Here is a 15,068-nt window from a genome sequence, read left to right as displayed (position 1 = left end):
CTGCAAATTTACAACATTGCAGTGATTATCTATACGTGACTGAGATGAGCTAGATTCCTAGAAAAAGATGCTAAAACACTGCAAACTAACTACCACATGTTATAAGCTACCATAAAGCTTAGTTGTCAATAAGCAGAGCTGGATTTACTAAAGTTTTCTAATTTAAGTATTTTAATATAATGAGAACATTAAATGTGCTGTACTGTAAACATCTGCCAAGCATCAAAAGGCTTCTAAATTTTAGAATTAGAAACACAGTTTTTAAATTTCTTTTTTTTTTCCTAAGGAGAGAAAATCAAATGTTCCTCCACAGAAACACAGCATGTGATTTATATAAGATAAAGGACAAGGTTAAAGTGTTAGACAAATATTAATTCCAGTTTTTCTAGTTTTCTATATGCAGTGCACAGGTGCAACTTGAAGAGCATATTATATGGTATAATCATTAAATCCATTCAACCAGACCTTTGAGAGTTAAAAACATATATTCTGAGGAAAAGGACTCCTTGGTCCAAGGAATGAGAATGAAACAGTGCAGAATATTTGTGTATCAAGGTGATTCCAGTTTCCAATTGGGAAAACAGGACTGTTAACACCCACATCCCCTGACAACTGTCCAATTATGTATATCACACTTGGCCTACTGTTTGCAGTAGAAGTAATCAATAAAGGATGTGGTTGAGTGAACATAGATTTTGGTTGAACCAATGCATGAAAACTTAATCATTTACTCAGAGTGGAGAAATCAAATAGAGCAGAGATGAAACAGCCACTAAGGGGTTTGTTGATTGTGCCACCAAGTTTGAGGGCTAGAGGCTGAAAGTAATAAAGCAAATGGAATCAGTGACAGGAGAAAATGTAAAAAGGTTTTCCTAATTTCATGAATTAATAGAAATGTTTTGATGTATTTTTGGTCATTTTTTTATATTTCACATAAAACCCTATGCTTTGCATATAGAAAATATGAAAATTGCTGGGGCATATAACCTCTTTCAAACAAACAGAAATCAATTTGACACATATCAGAAAGATATTTCTCACTGTTAGAACTTCACTTACGCCAACTAGCAATCCGTTGGTAGAGTTTAACAATTTTTCAAAGGAAGTACTTTTAAAAGCACTCCAGCTTGAGATATTTAAAGTATGCTAGAAGGATTACTGAAACACTTTATCCTGTACAAGACCCAATAACATGATGAACAGGCCTTTCCTACTCAAAGGGCTAATATTTTATAGTTCCTTCAAAAATCTACATGTTATTTTATACAGCCATATACTTTCTATCTCCTTAGACATCACCTCTCTAAATGCATAAAATGTAATTTCCAAAAGATATAGTCATTCATGATCCCACAGAACAGTTATGATGACTTCAGCAGAAGAGATTACACATCTACAGCAACTCATTTTCCAGTTTCATGCTAAAATGCCCTATGAGATTTTTACCCCTATTAGACTTTTATGAAAATATGCACCTTTTATAGGATTGCTCATGTGATTGAATTGGATGTATAAATCATGTGTCCACAAGAAGTCATTACCATGGTGGACACCTGCAGAATAAGTCAAGAACATGATGCTATTATGTCAGATTTTTCCCTGGAAAATGACATGCCTAAATGCACATGATAGAGATTTTTAGTTTCCCATGGTCTGTGAAAACATCTGGAACAGATTTCACAAAATATTCCAAAGCTATAGACAAGTTCTGAGTGATTCAGGAAGGCTCAGCTGACTTCCTCCAACCTGTCACAAGCCAGTAAGTGCAAACTCTCAGATGTTATGTTTAAAACATATTATTTTAGAGAAACAGTAATCTCTTCTTTGTAAAGACATTACCCATCAAATTATTATTTGCACAAGTCTAGCCTAGATCAGATAAAACTACAAATAAAGAAAAAGTGATCAAGCTGAGTATGGAAATTCTGTCACCAACAGTATGTATTCATGCATTTATCCAATGTTTTCCTGAGCAGGCTTGCCAGAAATTTGCTTGTTTGTTATACATCAGACAAATAAATATCCAAAAGTTTGGTGTGAAAGTGAACAGAAAAGTTTTTTTTAATGTCCCTACACTAGCTTCTCAAACCATTTTTCTCTGCCTTTTTCTCCTATAAGGAGGAACCAGTAGAGTCAGGTCAGCATGATTTTGGTAAAGAAAAATTCTGTCACTGAATTTTCAGAAGTAGGTTTGTCTGAAATATTCATTACGCTGGATTACTAAAAGTGTTTTGCTAGAGATCATTATATAGCAAAACAATTTATCTAGGACTGCTTAAGACAGCAACACAGAATCAGAGTATAGTTAAGATTGGAAGGCGTCTCCAGAGCTATCTCCATCTGCCTTGCTCAGAGCAGGGTCAACTAGAGGAGGCCTGTGGAATTTTGAGTGACTTTTGAAGATCCTGCTCTGCCAAGCTCCTTCCCAGCCAGTCAGCCTACAGCCTAGGCTGGTGCCTGGGATTATTTGTCCCCAGGTGCAGGATGTTGCATTTCCCATTCCTGAGCTTCATGAGGCTGCCTTTGGCCCATTTCTCCAGCTTGCTGAGGTCTCTCTGAAAGGCAGCACAGCCACCTATGTGTGGATCAATCATTTCTCCTCAATTTTGTATTGTCTGCAAAGAGGCTGAGGGTGCACTTGGTCACATCATCCAAGTTCTTAATGAAGATCTTAATCAGTATTGGTGCCCGTACTGTTGCCTGAGTACACCACTAGTAACTGACCTCCCACTGGACCTCATGCTGCTGTTTATAGTCCTTTGAAGGACAGCATCACAGTTGGTTTTCAGTCTACCTCACTTTCTATTTATCTAAGCCATATTTTATCAGCTTAATTATGAAGAGGCTACAGGTGATAATGACAGAAGCCTGGCTAAAACTGAAAGAAACAACATCCACTGCTTTTCCTTTATCCACCAAGCCAGTCATCTCATCATAGAAAGTTATCGGGTTGGTGAAGTACAAATTCCCTGTATTATTAAATCTAATCACCCTTTTGTCCTTAACATGTTTGGAAATTGCTTCTGGATCATTTGCTCTGTCATCTTCTCAGGGATAAGAGCAAGGCTGACCAGCATGAGGTTTCCTGGATCCTCTCCCTTGAAGATAGAAGTGACATTTGCAACCTTCTAGTCCTCAGAAATCTCCCCTAGTTGCTACAGCCTTTCAAAGATAATCGAAAGCAGCCTTGATTTGGCCAGCTTCTTCAACACTCAATTCAAATGTTGCTTGTGATATTTTCTCATGTCAGAGATACTTTACAGACTACCCAGCTATTTCTGCTGCTTCTGATATAGTGAAAGCTATAATGGACTTTATCCATTCCTACTTAAAACAATGAATGAATGGGTTTTATGGAATGGTCAAAGAATCATAGAATCATAGAATAGTTAGGGTTGGAAAGGACCCTAAGATCATCTAGTTCCAACCCCCCTACCATGGGCAGGGACATCTCACACTAAACCATGCCACCCAAGGCCTCATCCAACCTGGCCTTGAACACCGCCAAGGATGGAGCACTCACAACCTCCCTGGGCAACCCATTCCAGTGCCTCACTACCCTTACAGTAAAGAACTTCCTCCTTATATCCAATCTAAACTTCCCCTGTTTAAGTTCTAACCCATTACCCCTTGTCCTGTCACTACAGTCCCTGATGAATAGTCCCTCCCCAGCATCCTTGTAGGCCCCCTCCAGACACTGGAAGGCTGCTATGAGGTCTCCACGCAGCCTTCTCCAGGCTGAACAGCTCCAACTTTCTCAGCCTATCTTCATATGGGAGGTGCTCCAGTCCCCTGATCATCCTCGTGGCCCTCCTCTGGACTTGTTCCAACAGCTCCATGTCCTTTTTATGTTGAGGACAGCAGAAATGCACACAATACTCCAAGTGAGGTCTCACGAGAGCAGAGTAGAGGGGCAGGATCACCTCCTTCGACCTGCTGGTCACGCTCCTTTTGATGCAGCCCAGGATACGGTTGGCTTTCTGGGCTGCGAGCGCACACTGAAGCTGGCTCATGTTCATTTTCTCATCGACCAACACCCCCAAGTCCTTCTCCGCAGGGCTGATCTGAATCTCTTCTCTGCCCAACCTGTAGCTGTGCCTGGGATTGCTTCGACCCAGGTGTAGGACCTTGCACTTGGCATGGTTAAACTTCATAAGGTTGGCATCAGCCCACCTTACAAGCGTGTCAAGGTCCCTCTGGATGGCATCCCTTCCCTCCAGCGTATCAACCAAACCACACAGCTTGGTGTCATCAGCAAACTTGCTGAGGGTGCACTCAATCCCACTGTCCACGTCACCGACAAAGATGTTGAACAAGACCGGTCCCAACACTGATCCCTGAGGGACACCACTCGTTACCGGTCTCCAGCCGGACATTGAGCCATTGACCACAGCTCTTTGCATGCGGCCATCCAGCCAGTTCTTTATCCACCGAGTGGTCCACCCATCAAATTGATGTCTCTCCAATTTAGAGACAAGGATGTCGTGTGGGACAGTGTTGAATGCTTTGCACAAGTTCAGGTAGATGACGTCAACTGCTCTGCCCCTGCCCATCAGTTCCGTAGCCCCAGCATAGAAGGCCACCAAATTGGTCAGGCAGGATTTCCCTTTAGTGAAGCCATGCTGGCTGTCACCAACCACCTCCTTGTTTTTCATGTGCCTTAACATGCCTTCCAGGATAATCTGCTCCAAGAGTTTGCCAGGCACGGAGGTGAGACTGACTGGTCTGTAATTCCACCTTCTATAAGCCTCTTTTTTTCTTTGAATTTTCCTGAGCAGCTCCTTAACCATCCAAAGAGGTCTCCTGGCCCTCCTGCTGCCCTTCCTTCTAGTTGGGATGCAACACTCCTGAGCTTGTAGCAGGTGATCCTTGAATACCAACCAACAGTCTTGGGCCCCCCTGCCCTCTAGGGCTATATCCCATGGAACCTTACTAAGCAGGTTCCTGAAGAGGCCAAAGTCTGCTCTCTTGAAATCCAGAGCAGTGAGCTTGCTGCACACTCTTCTCACTGTCCTGTGGATCTCGAATTCGACCATCTTGTGATCGCTGCATCCAAGACTGCCCTGGAGCATCACATTTCCAATGAGCCCTTCCCTGTTGGTGAGCATGAGGTCAAGCATGGCACCTCTCTTTGTCGGCTCCTCTACTACTTGCAGAATGAAGTTGTCTTCCACACAATTGAGGAACCTCCTGGATTGCCTGTGCCAGGCCATACCATCGCTCCAACAGATGTCAGGGTGGTTGAAGTCCCCCATGAGAACAAGGGCCTGTGAGTGTGAGGCTGTTCCTATCTGTCTGTTGAGTGCTTCATCCACAGATTCCTCTTGATCAGGCGGTCTGTGATCCCCACAGTAATGTCCCCCATCGCTGTTCTCCCTTTAACTCTGACCCACAAACTCTCTGTCAACTGCTCACCTATCCCCAGACAGAGTTCCATACTCTTCAGCCTATCCCTAACATAAATAGCAACTCCCCCTCCCCGCCTGCCAGGCGTCTCTTTTCTAAAGAGCCTGTAAACTTCCATTCCAACACTCCAGTAATGGGAGCCATCCCACCATGTTTCTGTGATGCCTATTATATCATACCCCTGTAGATGTGCACACATCTCATGATCTGTTACACCTCCTAACAGAATTGGCCGATGAAGAAAATGGATAATAACTTCACAAGTCTTATGATCCTCAGTCATGGATTTCAAGCGTTACAGAAGACATAAGGCTCACAGACAGATTATATATCTTACCTGAGGCATGTATTCCATGACTGGTGTATAGGTATTGATGGCTACAGGCTGTTCAGAAGAGACAGGTGAGGAAGGAGAGGTGGAAGGGTTTCCCTCTACATCAAGAAACGGAGAGTGTGAAGAACTGTCTCTGAAGAATAGCCATAAGCAGGTTGAAAGCTCATGGGTAAGAATTAGAGACCAAGGCAGCAAAGGAAACATCATGATTGTTGTCTAATACAGGCCACCCAATCAAGGGGAGTCTATTGATGAAGGCTTCTTACTCCAGCTACAGGAGGCATTGTGCTTGCAGGCTCTCATCCTGCTGGGAGGTTTCACCATCGTGACATCTGCTGGAAAAGTAGCATAGTGAGCTGCAGGCAATCCAAGAGACTCCTGGATTGCATTGAGACAAACTTCTTAAGCCAGGTAACAGCCCTGCAAGAAGAGATGTGATACCGGAACTGTTGGCCACCAACGAAAATGAGCTAATTGATGACATCAAGATCGGAGGCAGCCTGGGCTGCAGTGATCGTGCACTGCTGGAATTCACAGTCCTGAGGGATATGGGTCAGGTGAAGAATAAAGTCAGTATCCTGAGTTTTGAAAACACAAAATTCTAGCTCTTCAAGGAGCTAGTCAATGGGACCCCTTGAGAAACTGTCCTCAGGACAAGGGAGCAGAACAGAGCTGGCAGATCTTTAAGGATACTTTCCATAGAGCACAAGAGCTCTCAGTCTTCAGGTGTAAGAAATCAGAAAAGAACGCAAGGTACCAGCATGGTTGAGTCAAGTCCTGCTGGTCAAACTAAAGGGCAAGAAGAAAATGCAAAGGCAGTGGAAGCAGGGACACATATCCTGGGAAGATTATAGGGATGCTGCTTGGCTGTGTAGGGGTGGGATGCGGAAGACCAAGGCACAGCTGGAGCTGAACTTGGCAAGGGATGCAAAGAATAACAAGAAGGGCTTCTAAAGGTATGTCAGCCAGAAAAGGAATGTCAAAGAAAGCATACCCCCCTGATGACTACTTCTGGCAAAATGGTGACAACAGACAACAGAAGGCTGAGGTAAGCAACAAATTTTTGGCTTGGTCTTCACTGATAACCTCTCAACTCCTCTTAAGTGGATGGACTGCAAGATGGTGACTGGGGGAGCAAAATCCCTCCCACTGTAAGAGAAGATCAGGTTTATGAATATCCAAGGAACTTGAACATACATAAGCCTATGGGATCTGATGAAATGCATCCCAGAGTCCCAAAGGAATTGGCTGTACATTTGAGAAGTCATGGCTGCCAGGTGAAGTGCCTGGTGATGGGAAAAAGGGAAACATTGCACCTATTTTTAAAAAGTGTAGAAAAGAGGACCATGGGAACTAATGACCTGTCAGTCCCACCCCTCTGCCTGGAAAAATCATGGAGCAGATCCTCCCAGAAGCTATGCTAAGACATATTGAGGTCAGGGAGGTGTTGAAGCAGGTCCACAGAAAGTCTGGAGCACCTCTCCTATGAAGATGGGCTGAGACAGTCAGGCTTGTTGAGCCTGAAGAGAAAGCTTAGTGTGGCCTTTCAGTACTTAAAGGAGGCTTATAAAAATGGTGGCAGACTTTTTAGCAGAGCCTGTTGTGATACCCTTGTGAAAGGGTAATGGTTTTAAGCTGAAAGAGGGTAGATTTAGATTAGATGTTAGGAAGAAATTTTTTACAGTGAGGGTGGTAGCTGTAAGTTATGTATTAGGGAACTGAAGAGAAACTGTGATTGTTGCTAGCCCCTATGTTCTCTGAGAGAAAAGGAATCTAATTCAGACAGGAGAATTTACTCTGCACACAGAAATGAACCTAGTGAGAAGTCCTCCTCTATAAAAAAATTGCCAACCTCTATCATGCATCATATGCACTGAAGTCCCCAAACATACGAGGAATCAAGGATAAGCTGTAACCTTAACTTTAACCTCTTTTATGTTTCTTATTTCATATGATAATTACATTAGACAACTTTATGTCAAAATTATTTGTGTAACAAGTTGAAGAGTTTCAAATGAGTTCACCTGGAAGTAGATTTTAATTTCAGTTGCTGAAAGGAAAACATTGAAGACAAGCTTTTTATTTGTGACAAATTTATATCTAGTTACACGTGCACAAACTAGAAATTCTTCCACAGAAGAGAGTACAATAAATAGAAACTTAGAGCTCAGAAAGATTACACTGAGACACCTGCTGAAGCTTTCTACATTCTTTAAAGTCTTTTTTAACCTGGAAAATATGCCTGGATTTCCATTTTCCAGTAAGATCCCTCCCAATCTTGGGTAAAACAAACAAACATACAAAAAAACCCCAGTCCTCAAAGTACGGAGTGGAAAAGGACATATTATAGTTTATAGGTAAAGAAAAGCTTGGATCATACACTTTAGAAAATACGTACCAGCTTCAAATAACTTTCCATGAAAGGGTCACTTACTGCAAGAAGGGCACTGCTTAAAATTTAAGCAGTCAGTAATGGGAAGCGACAGACCTCTAACAATTTAAGTCTTTCACAGTTGAATGAATCTGCACTGACAAGGATGTGCTAACCTACCTTACCAGGATCTTGGCTATAGCTGCATATGCTCTGCTTAGGCCAGCAGAATCACAAAGTGGTGTGAAGATTTTTACAGAGGTGTCCAAGGTCTGTGAAACAGGAAAATAAACCCCAATAAATACAATGCTAAGATTTTATACTTTTTCTTTTTCTTCTTTTTTTTTTTTTTTCAGTCACTCTGTCCATATGAAACACAAAATTAGAAGTTTTCCCACTTGTACATTTCTTCCTTAATTAGCTGTAATGGGACTAGTTTTTTGATCATTACTTATAGTTATTTGAAACTACTCAATAAATACAAATTAAAGAGATATAACTTGCATTTAAACCCCTGTATTTTACCACTTTGCAAAAGCCAAAGGGATATTACCTGATTCACAATATAAATTTCCTTATCCATAATTTAAAAGATCTTAAGAGGCTGTGCTTTTATGAATGTCTGATAATCAATACCTTAAGATGGTATCTTTTGCATTTGTAGTGTTTTAGAATGATATGCTGAAATAAACTTAATATTTTTCTTTCTTTAAACTATCAACTTGACAACTTTTCTTAGTAGAATCTGGATGCACAAGAAGTCAATAATTTATAGGCTATTCATTTAATCTATGTTGCCTTAAAAAAACTGTAGATAAAGTTGTTATTTTTATGACTATTTACGCACACAAGCAATTTGTTAACATTGGCTGAGAATGTACTCTATTATCATGACCACTTCCTTAACCAAAGGCTTACATCTGCTGTATAAAAATGTGTAATCTTAACTTAACACTGCCATCACCACTATTGCATAATTTCTCTTTTCAGCCCTTCTGTTTCCAACGGTGATGACGGGAGAGTACATATAAAATTAAATCTTATTCTTTCCTCCCTCCTATTTATTGCTTGACCCAACCTCTTACACACATGAGGAAACAGCAAATCTCCAAAGATGATCTATGGAAATCCTTTTTGCACATTCCAAGAAAGGAGTAGCGAATGTCATTTACCAGCTCTGAAGGGGGATGAGAGATGCCCAGGGACATATGACAGTATCGTGCGTGCCCCAAGATGCCTATTTAAACTAAGATAAAAGATAGGGCATTTTCTGTTAAGACTGCATCCCCTGTCATTGACAAAGTACATGGGTCAAAAGAAGACAACCTGTGTGTGCTAATGCTGTGGATGTCACCATTTCTACCAGTTTCCACTACTCAGATTTGCTAGTTCTTGAAAGAGTTCTACTCCATGCAGGAGTATCCTTGGACAAGGCTCTTATTTTTTTTTTTTTTGGTTATATAAGCTCTGTGTGCACAAAAAGTAGCATTTATTAATGTGCACTGCACTATTTACCATACCTCGAGTACTTCCTTATCAGTTATATTCTCAGGTACATTAGCATTGCATGTTATACTTGAAGGTCATTCTCAACAGAGTCATTCTCAATTGAGTCATTTTCAATGCACAAGGTATGACAAAAAGAGCATAAATGCACCTCAGTTAGTAAGTTGTCACATCAGTTCAGAACTCGCCTAAAACTCAAATTTGTCAAAGCTTGTAGTGTGTCCTTCTAATACTCCAGGATAGTATCAGAGACACATACAAGTATCCAAAAAACAGTTCTTGGGTTTGCATTTAACCCAGAGGAGCTACAACATTTGTTGTAGTAATTGTGTCCCTATCAGAAAACCTGCCATAAAAGTGTCAGGAGGTTTCCAAAATGCTATGTACAGGACTGAAATCCTGAAAGAGTTTAAACTGTCCTCTGCAATATTTAACTAGGCCTCTGGTTGCTACTATCTAGCACAGAAAGTTTACTTTGGTGCCTAAGGCTTAGGCTACCGTACTTTTCTTTTTATTAAAGATATGAAAAAGCCTAAAAAGTACAGCTAAAACCAAGGGAAAACTTAGACTGAGTAGCTAAAGTATAAAGTTGGTTCACTGCATCCCTGAAACAGTTGCTAGAAAGAAGTAAGTAAATAAATGAAGCCACTCATTTGTATTGATGAAAAGTGCTCATTTTGGTCCCAGATTACTACTGCATTATACAAATCAGACGTTTCACTCTAAATAATGATGAAATAATGATAATTAAATCATCTACATGAAAGGCAGGAAATCTTCATAAATCACAATAGAAAATATCCTGTATTAGAAATAGAAATATAATAGAAAATATGCTTGCATTGTAAGTAACTCCTCCAGCTTTTTATATTACATATGGACACAGAAAGGGATGCGTTCTTGATGGAAAGGAGCTGTACAGTGCCCCATACCCTACAGTTGCCCAGTATCCATTTATTAGATTAATGGAGGAAGTGAAGAGGAGCCTCCTCAATTACGGTGCATGCCCTAAATTCAACATTCAGGATAGAAAAAGGAGAGGAGGTAGGGCTGAATGAAATGCTGGATTAACATGTAAATGTTGGAGGAACAAAAGTCTTCTTATTAAAGTAATATTCATCTGCTTCAGTATTCTATGGTAAATACTGTGCATTAAAATGTCATCTTGGTAACTCAATGTTTTCAGAGATTTAGAGTTACTGAAGGAGCAAAATGTCTCTCTTTTTTTAATTTTAGTTTTATTTTGCTAGGTACAAAGATTTCTGAGGAAGTAAGCTGTTGCAATACATTTATCCTGATCGTGCTAGACTCCATTATAAAATTTCCATACTGTTTCAAAGAGAGTTTGATACTCCTAGCAACTAGTGCAAAAATACCATTGTATATGCAGTTGAACAGATCAGAATAATTTACACTTCTTTCTCTCTCTAAAAAGAAAATGTAAGATAAGTTTAACAATATAAAAATTCTGAAAACTGCACTGATTCTCATAATGAATTAATTTTTGGCTCTGTGAGACCAAGCACACTGACTGTCTCAAACTTCATACTTCTGTGGGTCTACAGTAGAATCACTGGCTGAAAAAAAAACAAAATAAAATGATAATAAAAGTCATATAGAAATGAACAGTGGATTTCAATTGCTTGTTCTTATTTATGCAAAATGTGGGAAGGAGGCAGGGTGAAGACTCCAATTTTGTCTTCCACATTACAGACAACTGTCCTACATGCTATCCACTATTATTTTGATGTATGCAGAGGAAAAAAAAAAAGGAAAAAGGGAAAGATTAAAAGAAAGGGAAAAGGGGAAAGAAATGGAAAAGAAAGGGAGAAAGAGAAAAAGGAGTTTTTATGGTTCCAAAATAGGAATAAATATAAAAACCCCAACAGGATGCATTGTACAATTTCCCTTGTTTTCCTGCTCAGCAGCAAAAGCTGGATGCAGGTGCACCTGGAAGGACGATAGCTACTGTGGGAGCATCTCTTTCCAAAATCAACTCTCTTCCTGGGTCTTTGTAAGTCTATTGTGGCTGCAATTAGTTACAGTGCAAAGATAAAGTAACAAGCTCTGCTTAAATCCTCAAACTAGAGCCTATTTGTCATATAGCTCTTGCACTGATTCTGTAGATAGAGGTGATTTTCATGTTTACCCCCTTTGCCAAGAAAAATATTAGTCAGATCCCAGGAGCAGATTTGCTTCTAGTTATCTCAGCATTATGCCAGTACGACCCTCGTGGGGTTATTCTATTAATATAAAACAGCTCCTCCCCTAAGACTCTCCCTCTTCAAAATCCCACCATTTTTTTTTTTTGTTGTCACACCTGTACTTTTATGCATACACAAACACATGCACATACCTTGTTAGCATACACTGAGGACTCAGACAAAAGGACATAGGCTGTCCTAAACATTGACACATCTGAGGATAATGGACAAAAGAGTAAAAATCGAAGGTATGAATGTATGTTGAATAAAGAATGTCTATCCAACTCGACACAAGATTAATGCTACTACCAGTATTTTGCTATTTTGGTAAAATACATTACTCTGACAAAAACATGAAGGCATAATATTGATTTATAATACTGTAACTTTAAAACCCACAAAACCGTAGTTCTGCTTTCAGCTTTGCACTTGATATCGTTGTCAGACTTTATTGGAAATACGTTTATTTTGATTTCTGAAAATCTAGCTGTGTTTAGCCATTTCACATCTGGTAAGCAGTAAAGATGCTTCTGCCTCATTTACAGATCTTGAACATGAATCAGACAATCAACTGGAACATTAGTCAAAGAGATCAGTAGCTAATGATTTCTGACAGGCACTGCACTAACAGGCTGAGGCCCGGCCTAGCTAGCAAGCATCTGACATTTTTCTGGAGCCAACAATAGGTGTTGGTAGAAGACAATGCAATTTAGTGAGACTACTGGACTCATATGACTTAGAACCTTAAATACTTTTAGAAAATACACATAGCTCTGACAGTCACTAAATAATCATTTTGATACCATTAAGTGAAAATAAAAGACAATAGAACCTTATGCAGAGGCATTTTACAGTTCAGTGAACTCTCTCCCATAGCTCCCCAAGAAATGCATATTTAAACACACCTAAAAATCACAGTTTTTATTACCATAATTTGAGAGGTTACATGCCTGTGGCCATCCTGGGTAAGGTCAAAGAAGAGTTTCACAATGCAAACCTGGATGTATTCTTATTTTGGCCAAAATGCAGTGTGAGAAAGGTTGGACAGCAATAAGAAAATTATATTGTTCATGTAATGTATTGATTACAATAAGCAGAGCTTATTGATCCCAAGAAAGCAATACACCAGTATCAACTGAATGGCAGGCTGCACCTTGTTTAATGATAAATGTATTTGGACATAATTAGGATCCAGGGTAGAAGCAGTACAGCATTCTGTCTGCATGCTCACAGTTGAGGGATACTGAAACTGGGTGCCATGCTTGGGAGAGAGTGAATAGTCCTTGATTTGCTAGAATTGTTAGTTCTCTCTCTTTTCCCACAACTGAAACACATCAACTCAAATTCTGTAAATGTGAATACTAACTTCTTGCCCTTAGTCACATCCAATTACATTGGACTGCAGTTTTGATAAATAAACTGTGAAAAAAAACCAACCCAAAAAAACCCAAACCAGAAATGTACAAACTGTCACTGTTCCTACAGAGACAAAGACTTTGTCTGCAACTGGCCAAACTGCTATTTCAGGGGCTTTAATGTGTGTATTTGGATAATGCATAGCATAAGCATGCATCTAGGAGCAAGGGAATCAGGGACAGGAGGATGAGGAGAGATGTAGAGGAACCCATCTAGAAGTCTTGCTGAGTCAAACACAGAAGTGCAGCACCCTTGTTCTAGGACATGGCTGTCAACAAGGTGTTGCTTGGTTGATACTCTCCCTGAGGGGTAACTGTTCTATTCAGTCCCCACTCTTCCCTCCCCCGTTATGCGTGGCTATCAAGTGCATTGTTTACCTTGACACTCCATAAACTTGAATGGAAATTCACGATTTGGGTTACTCTGTCTGTATCTGTTTGTAGCATGAGAGAATACAAATATTTTACTAATTCCTTAACAGTCTATGAAGTTAAGACCTAGGGTTCTTTGACTGTATTTAGTCTTGTATGCTTTGCATAATACGCAGAGTATTTTGCTTTGATTCTTAATGGACGATATGTAAATACAAGTAATTAACTGGAAAAGTTCCTTTCCCCAAGCAATTTCAAATGTCTGTTAGCTTCCTAGAAGGTCAGTAGTTCACCCTGTATGCTTTGTTTTGCTGCACAGGAAACTTTAAAGAGATGAAATGTATACATGATTGAATAAACATTAACTTTTGTTCCCATCCATTTCTTCTGTATTAGCCTCTGGATGGATTACTGTTCTTAATTCTGGCCTTCTGTGCCACTAAATTATATTAGTTCTGACTCTTTACACCTACAACATTGCAGGAATGCAGTCATCATTTTATTATTTAGTATATCTCATGAAGCATTTTATTAAAATAAATAAATAAATAAATAAATAAATACATACATAAATCAGTCAGGTCCTTCAAAGCAAAAACCTATGCAAGCATCAAAATCAGGCATTTTAGTTTGTTAATACCATGCATTTTGAAATCTCAACTGCAAGAGACATTAGTAAATGTTGTTGCAATCTTTATTTAGTACAGGAATGCAATGTTTTCCAAACCAGCCATTGTTGACATATTTCTTCAAAATAAAGCATGGCTTAACAGTCTGGAGTGAAGAAGCTTCATCTGTTACCCTTTAACAGCAATATAAGAGGAAAAAACAGTTTATGTATCCTTTCCATCCTGACAGATGTGACAATAGCTGGAAACACTGTGCCTGCCAAGAGCTTTTATCAAGTATGTTATAACAACTAGTAATAAGTGTAAATAATAAATGGCTACGATCTTATGGGAAACAGTGGCAATACTAAACAATTTTTGGTGCTTGCTGATGGGAGTCCGCTAGTCTTGGAATTCCCTGGCTTCCCAGTAGAGTTTTGGCCTGACAATAAACAACAGTTTAATACTTTATCTAATCCCAGCCAGGAGGTAAGTTCAACAGCAAGCTTTTGCAGATGTTCACATCCAATAATCTATCCATAATTGATGAAACAGGGAGGTCAGATGTAATGGTTGCTACTATTCCAGCAACAAATAAATGGTTATTGACAAAACAAGGCGGTGTGGCGCTGAGTGCAGAACAGTGACAAGCATGAAACAGTGCTGAGACAGAAGTACTGATGTGAATACAGCCCTTCATCTTGAGAATTCCTCAATGTGATGTGTGGCACGAGGACCACACTGACACATAAGCAGATGGAGGTGACTTGTAAAGGAAAAATGAGATTCTGCAAGTACATAGAAGACAAAGGCAGAAGCTGAGAAAGAAACAAGGAGAAAGGGGTGGACAAG

At 39.8% G+C, this 15,068-nt stretch overlaps 1 protein-coding gene across 1 annotated transcript in view; it reads right to left on the bottom strand.

The window, feature by feature from the left end:
- Window positions 1-15,068, bottom strand: part of TTC29 (tetratricopeptide repeat domain 29) — a gene marked incomplete at its 3' end in the record, with an annotated part of 134,407 nt that overhangs the window by 52,548 nt on the left and 66,791 nt on the right. Inside the window, exon 7 of the mRNA XM_080638920.1 lies at window positions 8,292-8,383. Within this exon, the coding sequence (XP_080495046.1) occupies window positions 8,292-8,383 (92 nt within the window). The remainder of the gene's footprint in view (window positions 1-8,291; window positions 8,384-15,068) is intronic.

This window comes from Psittacula echo (genome assembly GCF_963264785.1).
Source record: "Psittacula echo genome assembly, chromosome: 1".
NCBI lineage: Eukaryota > Metazoa > Chordata > Aves > Psittaciformes > Psittacidae > Psittacula > Psittacula echo.
Note: the sequence above shows the minus strand (reverse complement) of the source record. Positions and strands in the feature narration are given on the sequence as shown.